Genomic DNA, 27,779 nt, shown 5'->3' on the forward strand with positions numbered 1-27,779 from the left:
TGCGGTCAATACAAAGGCATGGATAAAGCATGTCATTTCGTTGTCAATGTAACATTATAAATAAAATAATTGTCTTAAATCGTTGTAACTAAAACTGTAAATGTACTTTAACATATAATATTTAAAAAATAAAATCTTTGTGAAAATTTGTGGGATCCGGTTAAATAGTGACGAACTTTCTTAATGACCATTGTTTTTTTTTATTGCGTTTCAGCGTTTCTAACAAAGCCTCAAATAGTTCTATAAAAAAACAGCTGACATTGACAGTGTCATAATCATTGATCAGGTTGTCATTGTCATTAATTTCAATTCGATTTTTGGTTTCATTCGTATTGAATGCGTAATGAAATCGTGATTAAGTATTTTTTTTACACACGCGCTTTAGGAAAAGGCTCACGCTGTTTACCCGGCTTTTCAAATATTATTGCAAGTATTACGTTAGGGCTTTCTTTAATAACATTAGTTTTATGTTGTCCGGCACTTAGCTTGTCTATTTATGTATTTATTAAAACAATATTTAAGCAAAAACTATTTCACATTCAATGTAATAAAATATTAGATGCTGAGAGTTCATCTACATTGATCTGCTTAAGGTTAAACGCAATGCGGTTGCACCTACTATATTATAATATCAGGAAAAATATTGCAAAATTTATTAGCAGGATATTTTCAATAAGAAACCACGTTTTTTAGTTTTATATTGCTAAACACGTGCAAGAGCGAATGTTTCTTTATTAATGACCAAATAATAATTGCAGTATACTTTGAATCGCAAATTAAACTATTAAACATCCTGAATTTCCCAAAACATTTTTTATCATGAAAACTAATAATAAAACTACTTTGAATTATGTGTATTTTATTTATTTATTTCAGAAACATGATGGAATACTGCCCTCCTAATGTTACTTTGGGAGAAATATGGGTGGACCATGGAATTTCCCAATGTTTTATGGAAACTGTTTCTGCAGTGTTCATTGGTGGATTTCTACTCGTTTTTGGATTAATACAAGTCATTATGTATAAAAGGTAAGATCTTCCGATTAGCACAGGGTGACAGGACATTCAATCTAGTTAAAAATTAATTCATTGGCAATAAATATATTTCCAACAATTCAAAAATAAAATTATGTATGCCACTTGATAGGGTAATGTTTATCCTTGTGTAGTAATTACATTTCAAAATGAGCCGTAGCAAAAATGCTGGGACAATGCAAGGAAGAAGAAGTAATTTAACATTTTTTAGTTTTATACTCTTATAGTTTGTCTCTGTGGTAAGTGCATAAATCTTTAATTTTTTTATTCCCTATTTCCTAAAGACTTGAGCCCATACCCACAACCCACCACACAGCCAATGGGCTGTGCTCACACTACATGCATCAACCAAAAACTATTTGTATTTAAAATAAAAATAAAAAATAAAATATTTTTATTTCAGAACTATAAAAATTCCATAAAACATTGTTAGTACCATCGTTATAGCTAGGGGTTAGTAAGTACATTAAAATCAAATCAAATTCAAATATAATAAGAATAATAAATAATTAATAATATTGACATAATTTAGTAGAACGAAATAAAATGACAATTTTTATTGAAAAGCCCTGTTACTTCAAACTGCATCACAACTTTGACCAAAATAATTAAAGTTAACAGAAAGTTTTTTGCTAAATTAAGAAGCTAAATGCTAACAGAGAAATCAGTGTACATGGAGTAACAGTTATCTACTATGTCAAATTGTCAAAACATATTTCTGTAAATAATGATGCACTATGAGCTATGAGTGATATATTCTACAATACATTAATTAAATAACAATTATTATTGATCCACTTGTCCTAACAAGGCATTGACTGACCCATTATAATAGCCCATTATTATAAACTGAAGTATGATTGTTTGAAATAGAACTTATCAACCATTATCATGTGTTATAATTGCAAACTAATTATACATTCATAGCTGAATATAAAACCAACCATATAGGTTATCTTCTACAGAATGAATATGTTATGTCATACAGCAGTTTATATATAGTTGTGATGTTTATATTGTGATAAGATATATTTACTTTAAACAAGTCACATAGGAAGATTTATCTTTTGCAATCACAAATTCCATGGTGATCAATAATCCTAAGCAGATAAATTCAAAACAAACACAGACATTCAATTTACCATCCTCTACTCTAAATTTCTGAAATTGTGTAAACCTTATTGAAAAGGTACAAGGTTCATTAAAGATCTTAAGTTAAGTGTTTCTGTTGATCTGTTACATAATACATTTAACAACTTTTTAAACAACATTGCAACATCATAGCTGTCTGACCGATATTTGCAAACCATCCGCGGGACACTACAGAAAATACATTTTCAGCGCGGCCTTTTGGCCCGAAACCTAACCTTTGGCCGAAACAAGAATTTTATGCCGATACATGCCGAAACCGACATTAAAACTTCCGGACCGGAATCCGCCTAACCCTCCGAAACCGGATACTAATCCAAACACGTAGTAGGGTTTGCCTTAGCAGATACCAAGGTCTATGGAAAATGCGTTCAAATATGCCTCGCCCTTCCTTAGCCCTCTTTAGTCATCGCCTCGCGGTTGATACTTCATCACATGATAGTTTAGATGCTATTATGAATTAAAAAAATAGTTAGCTGGTTGTATCGTGGTGGAAAGTCCGTGAGTTGGTCATGGGAACATCTAAACAAAGTTTTTTTTTTTTCAGTCATCGCCTCCCGAATTGATACTTTATCGGGTGATAGTTTAGAAGCAATTATTAATAAAATAACCGTCAGCCGGTTGTACCGCGGTGAAAAGACTGTCAGCTGGTAGCATGAACATGTGTATAAAATACGCACCTTGCTATTTTATGTCCGCAAAGTATGCGCGGAAACGCAGGAGATTACTCAAACGCCTTATGGAACGCTACGTGCAAAGTTTCATGATTTCGATACCACTATCATAATGAGGTACGGCACATATTTTTTACATGTTTATGTGACCAGCTGGCGGCTGATGATTTTTTTATTCACAATAGCATCTAAACTATCATTTGACTAAACGGGAGGCGATGACTACATTTTTTTACGTGTTTCGGTGGCTGCCATTCCTCAATCCACCAGCGGAGTGGTAGCTGACTTCCACGAGGGTCCATCTTACATAGCCGTTAACCAATATTATACGAGTTATTGCCCGGGAGGAGACTGGTCATGGAAATCTGTTCCAAGCTCAATGTCTATAAGAGTATGCCCTAAGTTTCTCGTACTAAAAGCAATACAGTTTTTTTTAAGGCGCGTGTACAGATATTTGTTACGCAGATTTCTTATCTCAGCGACGCTTAAAATCGATATAGATTTAGCTATAGCGATATCAATAATCTTCGCATAGTCATCATACTGCATTCCAGTTTCTATACTTAGTTCGTTTTTTTTAGCATTAGAAAAAAGGTAAACAATTCTTACAACTCTTTTTATTTAAAAATCAGTAACTATTACTTATGAAAGCAGAAGAATGTAAATGATCGTATATGATGTAAGTATAATTGTTACATATTTGCCGTGACTTATTTACATAAATTTCAAAACTATTTTTCAATAAAAAGACACCTCAAAATCGCTTACCTTTCTAATGCTAAAAAAACCAATTATACCAAAGTACTTAAATGAATATATCTGATAACTTAATTATCTGATAATGGTGATAAAAATGGTGGTTTGGCTTTTTATTTTTTATAATTGCACGTGGCAGTGACCTTTCAGAATAGCACATCAGGAGACTTTTAGGTTTACGATCTCTTTGATTGTATTGCTCAATGTTATGAAATAGTAAACATTGATTTATTTAAACGTATGGTATGGCAAAATGTTTATAAACTAAATACAGACAGCTATAATACATTGCAATAAGGACGCTCTAACGGTTGGACTCTAACTACAGAGTACCTACAATGAATTAAGTTGATCAACCAAATACTGCAATGCAACGAAAATTGCACGCAATTTCTTGAACCGTCTAAATGAAGCCGTGTTCTTTAAAAAAATTTAATTCTTATGCAGATATGAAATTTAAGAATTTCATAATAAGATCGTCAAACATTTAAAAAGAATATATAAATACTAGTCTAGATTCTGGCACCGATGGTAGTGCGATCTATGTACTAACTAATGGACTATGTCTTGCAAGGAGGTTTACGAATCGTCAGTTAACACTGTTAAGTCGTTACCGTTAGTTTTCAAGCTGGCCCTTACGGCTAACTCATTGTCATTGTAAGCAATACCGCACGTGCTACTTACCTGCAAATTACGGTACCGTTATTTTTTCGGGTACCTTACCGCTTTCATAAAGGTACCCTACCAGCTTAGGCGTCGTTGCGAAGCCTTGCGCCAACTTGGTTCCTATTGGATGAAGCTGTCTATGTAAGTGTAAGCCCTTTTGATTTTATTTAATACTATCAGTTTGGCTATAATAACGGTTAAGGTATATACCGGAAAAAATACCGGTACCGTTTTTTTAAAACGGTAGCGATATCTTTATATCGGAGCCGCGCGGCCTAACTGATATAATGTATCAGTATCGTAATTTTATACCGCTACCATACCGTTACACCGTAACCGAAATCAGGCCCTGGTGTGTGGTCCCTCTACGGTTACTGAGTGCCGGCGAGACGAACGCTACAGAACCAGTCTAAAATGTGTCATCTAGATGCGCAAAGGTACGTTATTGAAGAGCGCACTTACACTGGTTTTAGAGCGTTGGACTAGCCCGCGCTCAGGTGCCAATTAGAATTATACGCCAATGACCGAACCTTTTTGTGCAGGTAGTATAGCACGTGTGGCTTTACTTACAATAGACAATGAGTTAGACGTAAAGGGCCAGCTTGAAAACTAACGACTAAGTATAACAGTGTGGGCGACAGCACTAAGGGCCGGTTGCACCAACCATAGTTGATGCACTAACTAACGTCACTCGGCAGTGAATTGTGAAACCGCCCATACAATAAAATTTAGCGCACTAATGATTACTGACGGCTTGGTGCAACCGACAAAATCAAAATCAACATATAGCTGTTGCTAAAGCGCAATTTTTAACAAACTAATAGCTGTTGGTTGATGTCTAAACAAGGGTATCATACTTCAGCCCGTGACGCATCAATTACGTACTTCACCATTTCTAACCACACGATAAGGGGCGGTTTGCGCACATGCTAGATTCGATTTCATACCTAGAGGCTACACCTCTACTTACTTGCTAAAAGGTACTACGATGAAGTACATAATTATGTATGAGTAATTATTTAAAGGATGAGCTCTCGAGTATTTTACTATAGGTAGCATTTTACGCTATAGCACAATCGGAATAGGATCAACCTCGAAATCTCTGGGACAGTCTTGAAATTTGGTATGTAGATAAATTAAAGGCCCTTCTTTTGATGCCCACACCATTTGACATTTGGGGACCTCGAGGAATCGCAGCATGTATGGCAACATTAAAGCTTATTAAATTCTACACATTAATTAACTGACGTATCGGTAGATTCCTCTTAACCTTCACAACCTGTTTACACTGGTTTTATTAAAGAAAAATTAAACCAACCGCCTTGACAGGGCTCCGAATATTAATCATATTTTTTCTTCTAGCGCCTAAACTATTAAGCGAATTTCAATAAAAAAGACACCAGTAGATCCATACTTTACTGTACACGAGTGCTATGCAATACAAAGTTACTAGCGAATTCCTGGACGGTACACATTTTCCAAAATGGCTGCGATTCTTCGAGGTCCCCAAATGTCAAATGGTGTGGGCATGAAAAGGGGGCTTTTAATTTATATACATACCAAGTTTCATGCCTGTTCCAGAGATTTCGAGGTTGGTCCTAATCCGATTGTGCTGCTACTGACATTCGACTGTTCGGCTTGAAAAGTGCATGGACAGGTTATGAATGAAATCACAAATCATTCATAAATTGTCCATGCAAATTTGAATCTGATGATACAGAGCTTACAAAAAACTGTTCAAATGTTATTGGGCTTTCCTTGCTTCGACTTAATTTTTATGTTTTTTTTCTTTTCCACCCTTATTATTGCATTTAATGCCACAACGACACATGTGCGTTTGCGTTGTTCAACCTATGGTGTTCAGCTAAGATACATGGAACAATCTAATTAAACTACTCTACCATAGAAATGCAAAATATTGTAGACGCAAATATAACGCTTTTTCTGTACGGACTGGACTGGACGTCGTTCGATACCCCCCGTCAGGGGGGGTATGAGAGGCCGCTTCCGCCTTTCGGTTGCGGCAGCTTTCGCGGGTCGCTCCTCCAGTATTGACAACCAAATTAGCTTGAAATTAACTACTACTATTACGGTACAGAAAAAAAAAACGAAAACCCCGAATCCTGGCCCCGCTATAACGGTTTTACCAGGCTAGGGGTCGTGGGGTTTGGTAACGATCGGTAGCGAAGAGCTGGCCCACACCAGCCACACATGCACCGTCTCCCAAATGACGGCCAATTGACCTCCCCACCGGTCGGTGGGGAGCGACCCGCGACAGCCGCCGCAGCCGAAAGGCGGAAGCGGCCTCTCATACCCCCCTGACGGGGGGTATCGAACGACGTCCAGTCCAGTCCGTACAGAAATGACACTTCCTACAAAACTGAAGTTTGACAGCGATTCAGGGTGTAATCATGTTGTTCCTTTCTAATGTAAGGCACTATCCCTTGAGGCTATTTAAGGTTGTCAAAATTCAAGTCATCTTACCTGTGGTCATGCAAGCAAAGGGACGTAAAGTTGTGCCAACCCTAATAATTGCTCGGAGCAATGCTGAGCAGAAAGTGCCCGAAAGGAGGAGTGTCGCACACTGTCGAAAGCTCGCGATAAAGCCAAGCAGTGCCGGATTAACCATTAAGCAAAATAAGCACTTGCTTAGGGCACCACGTGTAGAGGGGCACCAAAATCGTAGAAAAAAGACGCGCTGGCTACATCGGCATCGCAGTCGTAGTGTAGTACTTAGGTACACGAAACTTTTTGATACGTGTGCAAGTACCCATCTGTGGCGAAGCTTAGCAGTCTGCAAAGGACTGCCTGTGTTATCGTCACTCGAGCCATGTCATCCTCCCCGACGGCAGCCCTAGAGGCCATACTAAATCTGCCGCCCCTTCACCTGCATTTGGAATTGGAGGCGAAATCTAGTAAGCTTAGAATAGCGGGCGCGAGGAGAGGTAACTGGTTATCGCAAACTCTGAGATTGTTAAGGGAATCAGTATACGATATTCCTGTTCTTGGGATGCCGTCCGACACGATGGCACCCAAATTTTGTCCACACAAACTCTACTCAGTGGAACTCCCCAAAAGGGAGGACTGGTCAAACGGTCAAATCAAGTGGAAAGAAGAAAGCCTGAGGTGGTACACTGATGGCTCCAAATCCGGATCTGAAGTAGGCTGCGGAGTATATGGCGAAGCGCCTAGGAAGGGCATTAGCTTAAACCTAGGACGTTATTGCTCTATATTCCAGGCAGAGGTATACGCCATTCTAGAATGTGCGTCGATCAACCTGCAATGCAACTATAGCAAAAATACAATCTATATCCATTCGGATAGCCAGGCGGCACTCTTGGCCCTAACCTCTGATGTTACTACATCAAGGCTGGTTGAGAACTGCAGGCAGACCACCGTAGACCGCATCATCACTTACCATCAGGTGAGATCGTGGTCAAACGCTTGCCTATCGTTATAAAAAAAAAAAGCTACTGAACAACCTTGGAGCCAGGAACAAGGTTGTTCTACGTTGGGTCTCGGGGCATGCGGGTCTCGCGAGAAACGAAAAGGCCGACGAACTCGCGCGAGCAGGGGCTAAGGGGAAGACCTTCAGTCCTGGGCCTTTTTATGGTATTCCCAAAAGCCTAACGCGGCTCACCCTAAAGACCTACTGTCACTACAAAACCATTCAACTCTGGAGAGAAACTACAGGCTTGAATCATTCCAAGGCACTTATCAAGGCCTTCAGCAAAAAGGCGGCCTCAAACGCCTGCGCGTCTAGCGCTGTCTAGGAACCAACTGCGTAATGGTGCTTACTGGGCACTGCGGCCTAAATAAGCACATGCTCACTATGGGGAAACGTGACATGGGGCGGTCCAGCCTGTATGGAGGCAGAGGAGACGCCTTTGCACATCCTCGCAGAATGCCCTTGCCTAAGCGCACTCGTGACTTAATCCTGGGCGGACACAAATTGCGTCCGGAGGAGTTAGGGTCTCTCGAGATCAAGAAGATCCTGCAGTTGTTTGAAGTTGGAGGTTTGGATCGAGAGTTGTAGTAGGTGGCGATCACAATAGATCAGGAATGGTCGCAGTGATATTTGGGCTGTAGAGCCTTACATAGCCCCTGACAAAGATGAAGAAAAGTACCCATCTAATAAAGAAGGGTCAGAAGAGAGTGAGGACACGTAAGCACATCTCCAACCTTACGCGGAGACCATCAAAGCTCATGGACAAAAAATCTTACCGTCGGGCTTGTGGCCAACCGATTTTCTCGACGTAGATTACCGATTTTGTAGCGTATTTTGATCTCTTGCACACCAGATGTATCGGCCAGGCCTAGTTGCTGCAGAGCCACAATCTTGCGACCTAATTTTCAAAGTGTTATAAAGGGCCCCGCGAAGGCCGAAAAACAAAAGCATCTTATCAAGTTGCGCTTTCGAGTTAAGCCAAAGGCCGAGCAGTAGGAGGACCGTGATTACATAGGTTCGATTTCAAGCCACTCTTTTGCAGTTCGGCGTTAGGTCTTATGCGACGCCAGGCCTTCTACTTTATGCAAACTGCCTCACTTTCGTTTGGCCATGGATCCAAATCCATGCTGTCCTCTCTCGCAGCTGGGCTGCCGCTCAAACCTCGCCGTTGGTTGTATGGTTGTATTATATGATAACATTGATAACGCGCCGCGATCGGACGCTCCGGACGTCCAGCTATTCATACCTCGCCATTGGTCAAATTCAAGCCTTGCTTTCTTCCAGCTCGACCTTTGGCCTCATCCGTAAGCGCCGATCGAACGCTCCGTGCGTTCAGCCTTAGACTTTGCCTTTAAAAATACTGATTTAAACTTTCACGATTTAGGCCAATCAAATTAGATCCAAAAATAGCGTTTTGAGTAATTAATTCCCAGCACGCTGGAAATTGTTTTAATACATTTATTTGGTCCTAAATGCGTGTAATCCGAGTTTGCTCTATCCCAGGAGGTGTGCATACATTTTGGGATCTTTAGGAGATAATTTTGTCCTTTGGATTGCCAAACCACTCGATGTAGAAGGAACCCACTGTCAATTACAATAGCACTTGGTGGATCAGAAACTGGTAAGAAAGCGTTTTCGGATTATTAACATGATTTTACCAAAAATAAAAAATGTCGACTTTTTTTCCAATTTACTACGAATACATATTAAGGTACCTTAAATCAATCAATCATTCAATTAGAACAAATTTTTCGTCGGCCGTACCGTTTTCGATTTATAAGCAAAAAAACTGAAAAAGAGGAAACATTTATTAACCTGGAATGAAACAAACTCGGATTACACGTATTTTTAGGTCCAAATTAGAAAAAAATCTCGAAACGAAAAAATCGTATTTGCTTACTCTTGACCTTACCTACTGTTGGAACATTACTGCTGCAGTACTGTCAATTTCCAAGATAAAATGGTCTGACGGATTGAAAATTCTATTTTCAGCAGTAATGCGGCAATAAACGTCACTCAATTTACCAAGAAAATTCAATGTAATCTTGATGAGGGGGCAACATGGTCTAGAAATGCTTAGGGCACCAAAATGTCTTAATCCGGCACTGAAGCCAAGCGTGCTTGTTCTTGATGTCCTGCGGCGTCGCGACGCACAGCTTGTGAATCCCTGACTCAGGGTGTGGTTCTTAAAACATAATTTGTATTTCCAGATATGCGACGGAGGTGGTAGACGTACGATTCTCGCGACTGTTTTGTGTGCAGATACTTTTTACGATGTTCGTGCCGGTGTTAGCGGTGGCGAGGTTCCTATTACAAGCATTCGTGTTCAAAGGAGGACAGATATATGGATATATGGTAAGTTATAAATAAATAAACATCACTTAAATAGTACATTACTACAAAGGTAGGGAAATACAGAACTGCTGGCCGAAAGCGAAGCCATTATCAGAACACAATGCCGGTAATTCCTAACCTGGCCGAGGTACGTCTAATTGCTTTTCTCGTAAAATGCAAGGAAATACAACTTAGAAAACAATAATAATTAATAACCCTAACGTTCAATGTACGGCGCGGCGCGGCACAAGACGTTCGCCCAAGGTTACTTTGTTGACCTAGGCCGGCAATGCTTTATGAAAAACTATTGCCGGCGCGCCTGGTTTAAGCCCGCGTAACACGATGCTTTGCCGCTTTGCAACCTTTTATTTCGAACATAATGACAATATTTTCACGCATATTTGATTAACTATTCGCTTCGTCTCTAGACAGCACCGTAAACACCAATTATAATAAATTCATAATGGCGCAATTACACTATGTAATTATTAGGTCGCTCGTCGCATCATACAATGTGTGTTTTGGAGAGCCTAGGTGCGTACGTAGTAAAATTAAAGCGTAAAATTATATTTTGACTTCGTAAACTGGACTGAATTCATAAAAGTCAAGATCATTGTAATCTGAAATCTTGATGTTAAAAGTGTAGGTATACCTAAGTACCTATGCATTAATCAGTCGCTATTTCCCTTTTCCGTTAATCTACTAAATAATTGACTGTAGGTATGTACTTCTCGCCGTATTAATGAGTTCAGAGGAAATACGATAAGGAGTCGATAATTTTCTGGACGTATATAACTCAGGAAATATGCTTAATTTTCCGTCCTAAATATGCTTAGCTTAACAATCCTTCTCCAAACAATTATTGTGTGTGTGTGTAGGTAGGTACTGAAATCGTCGAATCCATTCAAACCCCTGTCATGCCGCATAGAGCAAAATAAATGACTGAAAAAGGTGGTTCCTGACCATCCTAAACAAAACGTTAACATGCCATAAATATATAGTTCGTTTATTCACATTATTCCTCGGAATAAATAATAGGACAGGTATACGTGGAAGAATAAGAGGCAGACCTTTGCCCAGCAGTGGGACAATGATCGATTTACATTATTACAAAATGCCACATGTCCAAATGATACCTATAAAAATTTATATATTGCAACCATTACAAAAACGACTTACATTTTTTTTATAAATAACTATTATTACAAATAAAACATACTTAAAACTATTTAACTAACCTAATACCCGTTCTGTAGCATGCCTGGTCCAAAATTCCCCATCCCAGTCGCAGCGTTGCCACGATGTATGGCGATGGAGATCTGTTCGACAAGCCGAGACCCAGAACGGGGATCGTTCCCCCTCTCCCTTAGCCGCCGACCCAGTTATCTGAATAGTTTGGATGCCTCGCTGCACCAGGGTCCGGCTGTTTCGACAGTAACGGCCACAAATTAAAAATGTCAAATAATGTAATATAAAACAGTAATTGACCCCAGTCTCCTCCCCTACTTACTGTAATTTCATTTCAGCTTGGACTTTTTTTCTCTACTGTAACACCATCTTCTTTTCCAGATTCTAGCAATGGTAATAACAGTAGTGATGTTCCCACTATCTGCATACCTGGCTGTGTTGGAAAGGCGGTTTCTCCTGCCATCCGTACCGCCAAGGGGCCACGGATTTGTTCTACTGGTCTTCTGGGCGCTGATCTTTGTGTCTGAGAACCTGTCCTTCCTGAATTTGAATAAGGAGGGGTGGTGGTGGCATTTAAAAAAGTAAGTTTGTTTTTATATAAATAATGGCTCAAAAGAATACGCTGAACGGACCCAATTTCATGGCTATAACACATACACTTTGTGACCTATATGTGAAACGTATGTGTAACTATAAATAACATTGAGATTAAATAAACAAATATCCATGCAACATGTGAATGAGAAATTGTTGAATTGTCATACAGCTAAGGAAAGAAAGCAATTCCAAACGTTTTATATTGTAAAACGCGATAGAAAAATATCTATACACCTTGCGTGTGTGTGCATTTATAAGTCGCACACGTATTTATAGTCGTACTTTCGGTGCTTTTCCGCACACATTTATAAATCGTACTTATTATCAGAGCATATGCATTGTAAAATATCTTTGTTTCAGTCTGCAAGACCGTCTGGAGATGTCTCTATTCGTGGGCCGCTACGTGTCGTGCATGATCATGTTCATTCTTGGAATGAAGGCGCCCGGTATCATGCATCAGTTTGAGCACCTCGCTGAGGATGACCAGCGAAGACTTATCCCGCCTAGGGTAAGTTAAAGTTCGCTCTAGTGAGTAGTTGCTATAAATAAGTTAGGTATTTACTTGAAATCTTAAAACCTAAAAGTACTCACTCTGCCCGTGGCTGCACTCGCGTGGGATTGCGTCTATGATATGTATCCTTCTTCCCCTGAGAGTTCAAGGTGTTTACATGCCAATATTACCTATATCCGTATGAGTAGGGCCCGTACCTTTCATGTCGATGACAGAAATATGACAGTATTTTCGTAATAATTAATCATTTATCAACCTCTTTAGGTAAGGTATACCTACATATACTTGACAATCAGTACAGAATCGTCTAACTGACTTTCATCTTATTGTCACTCAAATAAATAATAGATTATTAATGTATTAAATAATACATATTTTTGATTTTTAACAGCGTAACAAGCTTTTATTCTCGTAACAAGTATTTATTTTGATACCTGTCAAAATGTAAGTTATCTAAATTTGTAGTATTGTAAAACAACTCCCTGTATTTATTACGTCATTTTTGCCTCAACGGCATGAAAATTACGGGCCCTGCGTATGAGTTTTGCTTAATCGTCGCAGCAGGGCAAGTGATAGGGCAGGATTTATCAACGAGGTTCGCGACTACGAGACTTTCTTTTGATTAGGAGTACGCGGGGTCATAAGTTTTTTTTATTATACCGCGTCCATAATGGTAAGTAGTCACCGTAGCCTATGGACACCTGCAATTCCAGAGGTGTTACATGCGCGTTGCCGACCCTTCAAAAACCTGTACACTTCTTTATTGAAGAACCCCATACTGTAGACCCTCGGGAAAACCTCGGCAGGGAGCTCTATTCCTAGACTATTTAGGTTCTAGGGTGTGGGAATGAACACCCTGCCGATAATCACTCGAGAGAATTTGAGAAACCCTGTAATAAGGCTGTATAGTAGTAAAGTAGCTCGCGTTTTATATGACAGGCAACTGATTTTTACCGTTCTTCACATGATGTATATAACCTGCGCAAGAACCGCGGGACTTACATGCACCGTGTGCAAGAGCCATTATGTAGGTATATTACCTACATGGAAAATGTAACGAGCTTTCTAGTCCGATTGTGAACTTTGCTAAAATATAAAAAGTTCTTTGATGTTATGATGTCAAGTGTCAGTTCAGTTTATTTTATTTAGGTTACGTTTTAGGTTAAGATGTCATGTCCATATCAAAATCACATTAAAGTATTATCGGGAGATTTCAAAAAAGATGTTAAACAGGTTAATTTTTGTGTACCTCATGTTGCTCAATGAGATAATTTTAAATTTTTGAAAATTAAGGTGAGTAAACAGTCTGAGAAACCAATACAACTTCCTAATTTTCGATACAAAACTAACAGGTTTTTTGTAGTGTTTTTTGTTGTACTAACTAAGATGTATGTATATTTCCAGACTGTTTACTGAAACGATAAGAAATGGGCATGGAACATTTTTACTACACTTCTCCACCTGTGAGATATTTTTTATTTCCTTTTTTTTTAATTCATGAAAGACAATATTTTCTGCCCTCTGAAGCTTCTTTAGTGTACATTTCATAAAAAGAGTACCATTAGACGAAACGTATTCTAAGATTATAAATGACACAGTAAAAAACCTATGATTTCTCGTTTGCATTAGATAAACTTGTTAATGATTGAATCTGATGTTCATTTTACTAAAGCATAGAGTGCTCACTCCATACATCTGTTTTGGTACTAAAACGCTTATTATTTTCGTAGACGACATCTTGCACCGAGTAGCGGAATTATCAGTACTGCTACTTGACAATGGATTTCGCGACGAACGAAAAGTTTAATGCTCATAAATTTTCAGCTAATATTATAACCGGATTAACCGGAACTCTATTTTCAACTCCTTCTGCTTGTAATATTTGTTGTAAAAAGTCGCGATACCCGAGAGACATCTAGTGTCAAGTAGCAGTACTGATAATTCCGCTACTCGATGCTAGATGTCGACTACGAAAACAATAAGCATTTTGCTACCAAAACTTATGTATCTTCTTTTCTTATTTTTCTATGACTAAAGTAACCGTCCCACAGACGTTCAACAAACTGATAATACCTATATATGTATACTTGACGTAAAGATAAAATAGAAACTTAGTACTAATTGTTGATTTCTGACTTTTCACACTTCCGAAAAATTCGCAGTAATTACTTCTTTCCTTTATAGTTATAGGTCTACTTGCTTCTCGCCGAGAAAACTTTTTAAGTGCGTTCAGATCTGGCAAATGTGCATTAGGGTCGGTTGCACCAAACCTAGTCTTTGTAGGAATTCGAGTCTTTTGCATCTGAATTTGAAGAACTCGACTCGTTTTTACGAAACTCGGCGCTTAAAAAACTTCCGAGGCTTTTAAATCCCGAGGCGAGTCCTTTATTGAGTCTTTGATCTTAAGATTAACTCAAAAGAACTCGAGCGTCCGAATAAAGACTCGGTCAACAATTTCATAGGTTTTCCCAAAATCAAAGTAAATATATTATGCGTTATTGCATTTCGAAATTTTGCAAACAACAAATTTAAAATTCTGACTTGAGTCTTGACCAACATTCCTCTCCTCCTCCTCCTCTCTCGTCTGTCACCGTTAAAGAGTTCGCTAAATTTTATTGTATAGGTGATCTCATAGTTTACTGCTGAGAGATGTTAACCAGTCCGTCAGCTGTGGTTAGTGCAACCGGCCCTTAATGCACACTAGCAGTTAGCGAGTCTTTTGCAGCGCATTCGTCAGATACGCACACACCTTGAAAAATAAATGGGCAAAAACACCTCGCAAATAAATCTTTTAAAACTAAAATAAACGTCTGTACATTCCAGGTCGAGAACCAGTCCACATTCCGTAATGTATTCAGCAAGCTACGAACGCTCCTACCGTACTTGTGGCCGAAGAAGAGTTGCCTGTTGCAATTTAATGTGCTCTTCTGCATTCTTTTGCTCATCTCTGGCCGTGTGATTAATCTATATGTGCCTATTTACAGTAAATATATAGGTGAGTACGCTTTTATTTATGACTGTTTACTGTTTTTTATATTCATATTCATAATATTTATTATATTTCTAATATAACAGGTCAAATCATGATACAAGTGATTTATTAACTGTAAATGGATTAATAAAATAAAATAAAATAACTAATAATTTAAAAATTCGTCAAAACTATAGAACGTGTGCTCAAGAAGCCAACTTTTCAGTTTTGTCTTAAAGCTAATTAATGAAGGAGCTGAGGTGACTGTCTCAGGTAGCCTATTGTAAATCTTTGGACCCATTACGTGGGTCACCTTGTTCGACCGTGCGAGTCTTCTTTGTACGGGAATCAGTCTGCTTGGGTTCCGTAAAGGGCGACCGGCGTCCGCGCGTGTTTTATATTCAGATAGGTTAATATGTACGTACGAGTAGATTGCTATCTGGTTTATTGAAGGTAAAGTTAGAATACCCAGTTCTATAAAATAAGGCCTCGCCGAGGTATCTTGGGCCACCTGCGCTACCGATCGCACGGCTCTTTTTTGTAGCCTGAATGCGCGCTGTCAGTCCCCCGCGCGCCCCCATAATTCCGCACCGTACTTCAGCAGCGAGTATATTTAAGTTTCGTCCCTTTTTTCACAGTGGATAGTATATCAATACCGCCGATCCTATACAGATGGGACCTAGTGCTTATCTACGTGTTCTTCAAGTTCTTGCAAGGCGGTGGCACGGGCGGTATGGGCTTCATTAATAATCTTCGGACGTTCTTATGGATTCGGGTGCAGCAGTACACGACTAGGGAGTTACAGGTGACTATACGCTACTTAATTATGGATGGTCTTCGAAGACGTGTATAGCTAAGAATATATCATTATTTTTATTATTTTTTAAGTCTGATATAAGATAGCTTAGATTTTTAGAATCTTTCACTGCCCTGAAACTTCAATCTTCCTGACAAACCGCTTTTATAACAGCCTAAAAGTAGACCTTGATTTTTTGTTGCAGTTGGAATTATTCAGGCATCTCCACAGCCTACCGCTCCGCTGGCACTTATCTCGCAAGACCGGCGAAGTACTGCGAGTCATGGACCGAGGCACGGATTCTATAGACAACCTGCTTTCCTACATCCTGTTTCAAATCACGCCGACTATTGTGGATATAGTTATAGCTATCGTGTACTTCGTGACCATATTTAATGCCTGGTTCGGACTCATCGTGTTTGTAACGATGGCTCTTTACATATGTAAGTACCTATACCATAGACTAACTGCTTTCCTACATCCTGTTTCAAATCACGCCGACTGTTGTAGATATAGTTATAGCTATCGTGTACTTTGTGACCATATTTAATGCCTGGTTCGGACTCATTATCTTTGTAACCATGACACTTTACAAGATCGTATCTAAGCAATTATTTATTTTGCCAAAAAATGGCGCCATCTTACTAGGCATAGGCCAAAGGTTGTGGCACCATCGCTCGAAAGATGCCGCCATGCCTTTGGACTTTGATCTATTAGATGCCGCCAGTTTTTTTTATATTTAACAAATTCAACACATATCAGTGAAAGAATAAGGATCAAAGTCAAATGGCGTTCTAAAAGTTTTAGACATGTGTCGAAAGATGGCAGTAAATTTACTGTAGCTACAAAATTTTCTTTCACAATCCACCTGTATTTTAAATTCTCTTTGGTATCATTAACACATCACACAATGACCATCCATTTTCAGTTGCAACAATCTGGGTAACGGAATGGCGTACAAAGTACCAGCGTCGCATGAATCTCGCCGACAACGAACAGAAGGCCAAGTCAGTGGATTCTCTACTGAACTACGAAACTGTCAAGTATTATGGCGCGGAGTCCTATGAAGTTATGAGCTATGGGGATGCTATTCTTAATTATCAGGTTAGTAACTAATGCACGCTGTGGGTCTTACGATTTATTTAGAAAGAGGCGAATTTAATGAATGAATTTACACACAGGCGAAAATATAGTGTAGATAATTTAACCCTTTTCCAGGCCGCATCAATCTACAAGGTTTTCCCAAAAAATTCAAATATATTCCAATAAATCCAGCTTCATTTGAAGACAAGTCACATTTTCCGAAAGTGCAATCTAATTTGAACCTTAAATCGGATGGCTAAAATTGAAATTCTATTGGCGCGTATGTGGTCGATAAATCGTACTATACCTCGAAAAGGGTTAAGGCGATTTTTGTAAATCTAAACGTACGCATGCATACGCTCACCATATCACAGTTAGTGTTAATTTCTCGTGTAAGTTCATTGTAAATATTTTTATGAAAAAAATAAATTTCTTTAATCCGAAATAGTACAAATAAAGTTCCTTAAAAATTGCGCTCTTAGTTGCTCTCTATAGTGTATCTGTAGATAGGATAGGATAGAATCTGATCAGGGATCAGAAACTGGTATTTTTTGTATGGGAACGAAAGCGGTATTTTTTCGTTCTTTGCTAATTATTTCGTTTCTAATTGGGTAATCTAATAATATGAAGTAGTTTGGAGTATGAAATAAACCGAAATATATGGTTATTTCGAAGTTTTTACAAAAAAACCAGTTCCGATCCCTGCTACAAATACATTTACCTTACGACTTGACAATGTATGTAAAATGTTTTATTTTTCCTTTTTGTTCAGAAAGAAGAGTTCAGAAATTTATTGACATTGAATATCTTGAATACTGTGCAAAATATCATCATCAGTGGAGGTATGTAGTCGTAAATTTTATTCATTAATAATACAAACCACTGCTAATTAGCACAGGGAAATAAAAAAGCATAGAGTGATCACTCGATACACCAGTTTTCTTACCAAAACTCTAACCCCCTTATTCATAAACGTGTACTAAAGTTACGATGCCGCTGATCATCGTTTGTCCCTTTCCGGCGTATTAGTATGATGGAAAGGGACAAACGATGATCAGCGGCATCGTAACTTTAGTACACGTTTATGAAATTATGAATAAGGGGGTTATTGTTTTCGTAATCGACATCTAGCGTCAAGTAGCGGAATAACCAGTAATGCTACTTGATAATAGATGTCGCAACGAACGAAAAGTCAAATGCTCAACAATTTTCAATTAATATTATAACCGGATTAACCGGAACTCTATTTTCAACTCCTGCTGCTTGTAATATTAGTTGTAAATTGTTGAGCAATACACTTTTTGTCAGTCGCGACACTCGAGACATCTATTGTCAAATAGAAGTACTGATAAATCTGCTACTTGACGCTAGATGTCGACTACGAAAATAATAAGCGTTGTGGTAAGAAAACTGATGTATGGAGTGAGCATTCTATGCTTACTTATTTCTCTGATGATTTTAGTCAAGATTGTTAAATAAAATAAGTTAAAGCTATCTTGAATTGTAAGATAGCATGATCGATTCAACTTAAATAATTTTGAAGTATACACGGTGCTACATGAGGAAACAGAAAGATTTTGACAGTGTATTACTGGTCACATTTAGAGACTAAAATGTTATATAAACTTTTCTGAATTTCGTCTAGTTTCAGAGTAACTTAGTGCAAAACGCCTTTTGTGATCGCGATGATGCCATTATGGGGCGTAGTCTAAATATCCTTATTGATAGATATCAAAAACTGTACAAATACGGTCAAAATTTGAAAAAAAAAAAAAAAAAAACACTGAAACTCATATATCATTTTTTCCTTCTTTTGGCCTCAGAAGTACGTAGTTACAATCTTTCGGGTTCCTCGTGAGCACCGTGTATAGAGTAGAAGATAGGTACGTCCTATAATGTTTCGAATTGTATTATCCAGGTCTGCTAACGGGGTCCCTGCTATGTATATCGATGGTGGTCAACACTAAAGTGCTGACGGTTGGTGACTACGTGCTTTTCGCCTCCTACATCATTCAGCTGTATATTCCACTCAACTGGTTCGGGACTTATTACAGGTAAGCCTACTGATAACAACGTGGCTTTTAGACAAGGTCCAATAGGGAGTATTACTGTAATGTTCTGTCGCCAGAGTGCAGCAATAGCACCTGTCGTAAACCATAGACTAACTTATAATACATATTGTGCCTTAAACTGTTTTTGACAAGTTTTCACAGATAATAAAATATGACATTGAGGCGGTTTATTTACAAAGGGTCTACCGGGAAAAGCGAAAATCGTAATTTAGTTATCTGCCCCTTTATCGCTCGAATGAGTAAGATGTTAGATTACGAAAATTAGATTTTCTTGTTTCGCGGTAGACCCTATGTTTATGCCAAGGGAATATATGTGTCGTTTCCGAGCAAAAAGTCCCACTTTGTCGCTTGCCATAAGGACGCGTTGATAGGTTAGTCGTATAAAGACAAGCAAATCTCGTCCTCTTGGTAAGCAACAAAGTGGGACCTTGGTGGTGGTGGTGGGACTTGGACACATATAAATACAATAAGGTACATCAGGTCCAATTATGAAGTCTGTATGTCGTGGGAATAAGATTATTGTATGTGTACGAGGCGTTAGGAAGGATGTAAATCAAACAAATGTTAGGTTCGAACTGAGCTGTATTGGGTACTAAGCACGATTATATAGTGTACATAAAGTTGCATATACATTGCGTTGCATATACATTGTTACATATGCGCTATTTATGGGTATCCACGGTCAATAATGAGACACTGGAGTCGTAATTAACACATGTAATATTTTTGTGGATGTCTCTTCACTATTTTTTAACAACGTATGCTTAATACACGTGTTAATATGCGTATGCGTATTAAATGAATATGATGTTATTCCACAGCTCCCACTGCTTATAATTGACCAAGCGTTAGCGAAGGTCTCGTTTTAGCTCGGACAAAAATGCTTTCGTATGTCCGGTCGTTCTCGTCTACAGGTCGCAACCAATTCTCGTGAAATTTGTGTGCAGGTTCCTGGTTTTTTTTTTTGGCGATTCAGTTTTAAGAATATTTTCAAAAATCGGAGCCATGAGGGTTCGCGAGGTCTACAGCTCACAGAACCACTAGTTATATGTATCTCTTGATTGCAGAGCAATTCAAAAGAATTTCGTAGACATGGAGAACATGTTCGACCTGCTCCGAGTGGATTCCGACGTCGTGGACGCACCTGGAGCTCCTGAACTACTAGTTCGACGGGGCGGCGTCGAGTTTAAACACGTTTCGTTTGGATACGGGCCGGAGAGGCTCGTGTTGAAGAATGTTACGTTCAAGGTGGCTCCAGGAAGCACTGTAGCTTTAGTAAGTCAGATTTTATTCCAAACTAGGTGTGTATTTCTCCATGTCTAGGAAGACATGGAGAAATACAAGAAGTTCCTTAGCTGCTTAGTTCGTCTGAGGGGTGGATTCTGAAGAATATTACCTTTGAAATGTTTAATGATAGCACAGAGATCTTGACAAGTCAATGTTTTTGGTGTGTATTCACGTTTTGGAGGGAAAAGTTCTCCGCCATCTAGAACTTCTTAGTTAATAGTCCGATTGGGTTCTTTACCGGTATTTGAGCTTGCATCACGATTGTATAAAATTGTGTCAATCGTCACAGGTTGGCCCCAGCGGCGCCGGCAAATCGACAGTGATGCGTCTCCTATTCCGCTTCTACGACGTGAACGAGGGCGCCGTGCTGGTGGACGGGCAGGACGTGCGCACGGTGACGCAGGCCTCGCTGCGCGCCAACATCGGCGTGGTGCCGCAGGACACGGTGCTGTTCAACAACACGGTCCGGTCAGTATATTTTCACCTCACCAGCTCGTAATGGTTCTCTTAATTGTTCAAAAACTGATCAGAAAGTTGCATTTTATCCACAAGAGTGGCAAAATAATTTGAATTGTTTCCTTAATATTGGCTAGTAGAATTAACTTTTGAATAGGCGGGTCCACACAGCGAGTACCGAGGAACGTCTAAACTGGCCGTTTTGTGCGTGAGGAAATTGCCTCGAGCGTATGCTCGCTCTGTGTGGACCACCAAATGAAGATTTTGAATGATAAATAATCAATAATGTTCATTTGGATTTGATTTTGTTTGATATTTTACAGTTAGGATTTCCCTCGCATTAGTGTGGTAAAAATATATCTTTACAGTACATATGGGGCTACTTTATAGCACTAGTGCGAGAAGTAGCATATTACGTTACTGTGTCGAACATTTAAAGGGCCATATGTACTGTAAAACGTTGTACGATACATGTGCGAATAGGTAATTCGCAACTCGTGTCGATTTAAAACACTCCCTTCGGTCGTGTTTTAATTTATCGCCACTCGTTTCGAATTTCCTATTTTTCGCACTTGTATCGTAATGTACTATTTTATATCTCGTGCCTTCAAACCCTCGCCACGCTTAAGATTCAACTTTTCGAAACTCTCGCTACGCTGGTGCTTCGATTTTGCAGTATTTCATATTATTGGAATATTTCGTTATCAATATTAGCACGAGCGGTTAACAACAACTATGCCCATTTGTAAAACAAATAACTAATATTTCGTTGAAGGCGAATCTTAACCGGACTCGACGCGTCTTCTCTGAGACGAATGTACGCTCAGTCGTGATACAAATCTGTGGCACGCGTGACTAACTATTCGCTGGCGATGTTTTAATATAAGCATTTAGACTGCGCGCGAACTGCATCCATCCGATTTTAGTCACATTGTTTCTATTAAGGTTACATCCAATACAGGTGCCCGATGACATACCGCAATGTAATTAAACCTTTTTAGGACGTCTTGGTTTTTTTGTACGCTCTACTTCAAGAGGCATTGTCTGCTTTTGGCGTTGCATGTCTATACTTGTCAGCGCTGATTCGAATATTTTAGTCATTAATTTTCATATCGCTGGCGAAGTAATCGCTCACTCGCGCGCCAAGTTCGGCTCAATCCATCTTTGGACCTTATAAACATAATAAAAATAAAACGGTTCTCAAGACTCACATAGATTTCGTTTTCAGGTACAACATCCAATACGGGAACCTGAAAGCTCCTTCGGCAGATGTCATCTCGGCAGCCAAGAACGCTGATATCCACGATAGGATACTCACGTTCCCAGATGCATATGATACGCAGGTAAATTGAATTTCTTAAGTTTATAAAAGTGCTTACAATCAATTGATATGACTGATTGTCATAGTTTTTTTGTCGATACTCTATTATTATCGGTAATATAACATCATCTTTCAATTTCCCAGATGCAAAGAACAAAAAGCGTTTCTTAGTGGCATTACTGCAATGTTCAGCCGCCAGAGTGCAGCACTGGCACATATTGCAAACCATAGATTACCATATACATACTATGCCTTAAACAGTTTTTGACAAGTTTTCAATATTACTTTGATGCGTCAAAACGGTTCGCTTACAGTAGTCTACCCCGAAACGCGAAAATCTAAATTTGGATCTTTGTCTGCCTATCTATCGGTCGAATATGCAAGAGTGCCCTCAGTTTGTGCTAGTAGCGCCCGCTATTGGTAAAACTTTCCACCCCAATTACCAATACTTATGAGGCCTGCCCTACTGGTCGGGAATTGGTAAAGCTTTCCGACCCCCGTTTTCCCGATCCCAATGGTTGGGTGCTCTAAACAAAGATCATAAAAACTTAATCCCCTGTACTTTTAACCTTCAGGTCGGAGAAAGAGGTCTTCGTCTAAGTGGAGGAGAGAAGCAGAGGATAGCCATCGCCCGAACAATCCTGAAGGATCCTGCAATCGTCCTGTTGGACGAAGCCACGTCCGCCCTAGATACTAACACTGAGAGGAATATTCAAGTAAGTAAACACGCTTGGTCCTGGATGTTATCACAAACCGTTATTTTTAAACCAGTTATTAGGATATCATTTCCATAAAGTTCTTGTCAGATTAACCGCTTTAGAGCAATAAAACCGGTTCCTTCTATGTCGGTTCCTTTGTTTACGCGGCACACCACCATGCTAGCCGGCCGTCTCGTCGCCCGTCGATTTATTTTATCGTCGGTTTATTTAGGTTACAATAAAGTTCTTAAAACGTTCGGGTTCATGAAACTTCGGAGTAAAACCCAAAAAAACCAGTATTTACCGCTATTTATTTTTAAAACGGGTTCGGAGTAAAACCCAAATAAACCAGTATTTACCGCTATTTATTTTTAAAACGGGTTCTGAGCCTTGATTGTGTAGGGTATTCGCTTTAAATGAGAAATAACTATACATAATCAAAGAGAATTTGAAACAGAGGTGGATTGTGAAAGAAAACTTTGTAGCCACGTAAATTTACTGCCATCTTTCGACACATGATAAAAACTTTTAGAATGCCATTTGACTTTGATCCTTATTCTTTCACTGATATGTGTTAAATTTGTTAAATATCAAAAAGTGGCGCCATCTTATCGAGCATAACCCAAAGGTTATGACGCCATTGCTCGAAATGATGCCGCCATACCTTTGGCGTTCGATCTATTAGATAGCACCACTTTTTGATGTTTATGCGACACATGATTAAAACTTTTAGAACGCCATTTGAATTTGATCCTTATTATTTCACTGATGTGTTGAATTTCTTAAATATCAAAAAGTGGCGCCATCTACTAGAGCATAGGCTAAAGGTATGGCGGCAACATTTAGAGCGATGGCGCCATAACCTCTTTCTCTTTACTATAGCGTTGGACCCGTTGCTACTTAGTCACAACTTTTTATGCATTTTTTATGCATATTTAAGCAACTTGTATGCATTTTTTATGTATATTTCAGGCGGCTCTAGCGAGAGTCTGCGCCAACAGAACGACCCTCATCATCGCCCATAGACTATCCACCATCATCCACGCGGATGAGATACTGGTCCTCAAGGAGGGAGAAATTATTGAAAGAGGAAAGTGAGTACAAGGGTTTTTATTTTTTACTGTTTTATATTTAAGATATTCTTATTTACTGGTCCATTACAAGTTTTTATTTAACCTACTCTGTTAGTGTGTATGTATGTTATTGTGGGTCAAATCTTAGAAGCTAAATTTGACCCACTTCCCAATTTCCGATTGAGCAGAAATTTTGCATGCATGTATGTAGATCGGATGACAATGCAATATTATTACACTATGGAGTGGATCTGATGATGGGGACAGGAGGTGGCCATGGGAACTCTGATAAAATAACGCAAACTAATTTGGGGTTGTTAGAATTTTCTCGATGAGTATTCGTTGCCTGTGGAAATAAAAGTACAGTCAGCAACAAAACCTTGTACCAAAAATTGTTTTTTCCCAAAAAATAAAATAAAAACAGAATCGACAAAAAAGTCTATTTACAGTACGTATGATGCTACTTTCCCACAAATACGTGCAATTACCGGCATTCGAACCCAGGACCATCGGCTTCATAGGCAGGGTAGCACTAAATAACAAAAATATCTGTTCACAGCCACGAAGCCCTCTTAGCACAAGGCGGCGTCTACGCCTCCATGTGGCAGGCGCAGCTCGAAAACCGAAACACCAACGGCAACGGCGTCCAAGAGGAAGAAGGCAACAACAACGACCAGAGGCCGCAGCTGCCGCCCAACGGCGCCTTTGGACACGGCCATGGTCATTTATAGATGAGTACACTTGACTGACTACTGGTAGGCGTTAAGTCGTTGCAATAAGGCTTATAATAGGTTGATGAAAATGTTTAGCTAATCCATGAGCTGTAAAAATGTCCTTCGGGTTTGTGTGAAATTGTATCTTATTACCATTAAGCTATTAAGCTTCCGCCTCTCTCGGAAAAACAGGTTTCTTTATTGGTAATAAAATTTGTGTCGTCGTTATTTCGAAAAACACAAAGGATATTTTTCAGCATTGATTATAAACGAGTATAATAAACAATATCAACATTTTCTTTAGTCAACTGTACAGAAGCAAAGGTGCTAGGCTCAGTGTTGGCTCATATGATCAAATACAGTAACAGTTTTTATTTAAGATTGAAATCTGCTAAATTGGTAACAAAAACGATAATAAAATGTAATAATACATTATTAATATGGGCGTGGCTTTATCAGTAGATAAACGGAATATTTTATTTCGATTTTTACGATCATTTTATTATTAAATGATTGACTATATCTCGAAAACCATACATATATTTTTAATAGTATACTGGTATGGTCCAACGCAAGTAATATTTGTATATTTGGTACGTTAGAGATAATACTAACAACAATTACGCTAACATATCGGGCGGTGGTGGTGATATTCTATGCCAATCAACGAAGTTCCGTTATCTAGCAAAATAAAGTTTGCTGTATAATTTTGTTTTATTGGCTTTATACATTTTTTGTACTCTCCCCTTTTGATAAATTTTGTACAAGACTCTTTTGTGGTCACACTCTGTTTGATATATTGTGATATATTAACGCATTCGCTGTAAACGAAGCTTCTAAATCACTTGACGAATTGCGAATTAAGGTCATCTACTGAAGTCGATTCTGCGTCGATAAATGCGATAACACCCTAAGGCTCACTTGCACCATCCCACTAACCCGGGGTTAACCGGTTAACCGCTAACCCAGTGTCAAATTGTACTGGTAACCACGGTTCCTCCAGGTTTAACCGGTTAACGCCGGATTAGCAATTGGTGCAAGTGGCTCTAAGACTAGTATAAAAGACTTATACTGAATGGGTCATGTACAAAAAACAGTGTTGAACAGGTACCAATTGGATAAAAATATATGTCTATAATACCGACTGCAAACATTAATGGAAAGTGTATTTTCGGACCAGACTTCGTTGAGTGGTCTGCAGGTTAGCTGTAAAGGATAAGTCAAGATATAAAATTTAAGGAATGTACTGAGTGAGTATGCTCTTTTATATCGAGTTATTAACATTGATAGAAGACGCGTTTCGTGAACTTGTGATAGTTTAGTGTAATAGACAATTCTTATGATTCAATTATGTCAAACAAGCCTGTTTGAAAATCCTATTCTTATATGAAATTTATGTTTTAATACCTTTAATTATGTTATTATCACCATTATAGTGCAAAATTATAAACAATATAGATGAATTTAAAGTTAGCGCTTCACAGTAGTACCTGGTACCTGATTTTTTACAAATAAATAACATTCAATGGATTTTGCCAAATTAATTTAAATAAAAACTTTTTATTTTCTCAAAATGAGATGTTATACTGATATAGTGCATAATTGTTTTCCATCGTAATTTCTCAGAAACGTTCTTATTTGGCATTCTACTTCAGTCAATCTCAGTACTTTTTGAACGGAGGCTGACTGAAATAGCAAGACACGTTCGTACGTTTCAGTGAAAATACGATGCAAAATAATTATGCACTACATCTGTACCTACTGGATGTACCTACCAAAGACGAGTCGTTTCAAATATTTAAAATCCATAATTTTGCATGGTATAAAAGTTTCTACCCGGTTGCCAACAAAGCTTCCGACCAAGGTGAGCTTCCTGGTTTGAAACCAAGTTCAGGGTAATCTCGGAGCGTCGGACGCTTGGTTGGCCACCAAGTAGCACGGCTCTTTGAACGCCACGCGTATTATATACAACGCGCCATTGTAAACCTTATCGTAATGCTCGAAGGTTGTTATTTTACTGTTAACGAGCGCATCAGTTGACATCTTTGGCAGTCAAAGGGCTAAACAATGATACAGGGAGAGAATTTCTCACGTACAAGGTGTCTTTAGGTGTAACCAAACTTCTCAAAAAAGGCCTATAAACTATGGTCGGTATGGTGGTATCATTTGTCACCATGCTTGTCACGTTCTAACAAGTAAGTAAGTGTGAAAGGGACGCATGGCATGACAGGTTATAAAATGCGACCATGATACCGCTGCTGTATAGAAAGATGCATACCTACCCTACCTCTCTCCCTGGCAGAATGTTTAAGATTGAACGTATATAAAATACAGTAAATGGGAAGTGAGATAAATTACTAATAATGTAGGTATCGAATAATGTTTATTGTGCCTAGTATTATTACCTACAATCAAAATGATATGCGAAATTGTAAGTGCAAGATCGGTGTGATTAAATGTTTTCTTTTGTTTTTATTATTCATCGTCTTCTTATTTTACCTCGCATTCAAAGCAGATGTTGCATCTGGCTGATGATGTGCTATCGAAAATTTAAGATAATTGCGGAATTAATTACATATAAATTTCGGAAACTTACCATAATTTTGTATGGGAAATAACCTTGTGTTTTCCTTAAATTTCTGAGAACTTTTCCAAAAGTTTGAGAACTTACCACAATTAAGTTGCACACATGAGACAGGCGTTTTCTAAAATATTGAAAACCTGGTTCGTACAGATCTGGACATTCTTGGGCTCATTCTACTCAGAATCAGCAGCATTCTCCGTCCTATCATTAAAAAAACACCAAAAATATCAGGATCTGTGAGATCTGTGAGGTCTTCAATATTTTTTAAGGAACAGCTTACTAGGCTACTCCGTTGAAGCACACAAATTGACTTTTAATGGCATATTAATTTTATAATCTAGTTTGCTCAATAGAATTTAGTTTTAAA

The 27,779-nt window shown here is 38.7% G+C and overlaps 1 protein-coding gene across 2 annotated transcripts; it reads left to right on the forward strand.

The window, feature by feature from the left end:
• Positions 1 to 148: 148 nt before the first annotated feature.
• LOC133524267 (ATP-binding cassette sub-family B member 6) lies at positions 149 to 27,306 on the forward strand. 2 transcript variants are annotated; one of them, XM_061860174.1, is made up of 17 exons: positions 149 to 430; positions 877 to 1,029; positions 9,939 to 10,083; positions 11,632 to 11,831; positions 12,208 to 12,355; positions 15,182 to 15,353; positions 15,968 to 16,134; positions 16,331 to 16,568; positions 17,054 to 17,229; positions 17,981 to 18,050; positions 19,127 to 19,262; positions 20,348 to 20,555; positions 20,857 to 21,035; positions 22,252 to 22,366; positions 22,920 to 23,060; positions 24,015 to 24,136; positions 24,675 to 27,306. In XM_061860174.1, exons 2-17 carry the CDS (start codon positions 881 to 883, stop codon positions 24,844 to 24,846), a joined length of 2,538 nt encoding a protein of 845 aa, XP_061716158.1. In that variant the 5' UTR covers positions 149 to 430; positions 877 to 880; the 3' UTR covers positions 24,847 to 27,306. The 2 variants fall into 2 exon arrangements, with proteins under 2 accessions (XP_061716158.1, XP_061716157.1); XM_061860173.1 differs by having other exon boundaries at positions 149 to 426.
• The last annotated feature ends 473 nt before the right edge of the window (positions 27,307 to 27,779 follow it).

Source organism: Cydia pomonella, chromosome 13, assembly GCF_033807575.1.
Source record: "Cydia pomonella isolate Wapato2018A chromosome 13, ilCydPomo1, whole genome shotgun sequence".
In the NCBI taxonomy this organism is placed as follows: Eukaryota; Metazoa; Arthropoda; class Insecta; order Lepidoptera; family Tortricidae; genus Cydia; species Cydia pomonella.

What these genes read in the sequence shown, in the direction of transcription:
- LOC133524267 (XM_061860174.1), top strand. Translation starts at nt 881, where the DNA reads ATGATGGAATACTGCCCTCCTAATGTTACTTTGGGAGAAATATGGGTG. An exon ending in ATGCTATTCTTAATTATCAG is followed by an intron (nt 17,230 to 17,980) that starts GTTAGTAACTAA and finishes CTTTTTGTTCAG; the next exon opens with AAAGAAGAGTTCAGAAATTT. An exon ending in TGGTTCGGGACTTATTACAG is followed by an intron (nt 19,263 to 20,347) that starts GTAAGCCTACTG and finishes TCTTGATTGCAG; the next exon opens with AGCAATTCAAAAGAATTTCG.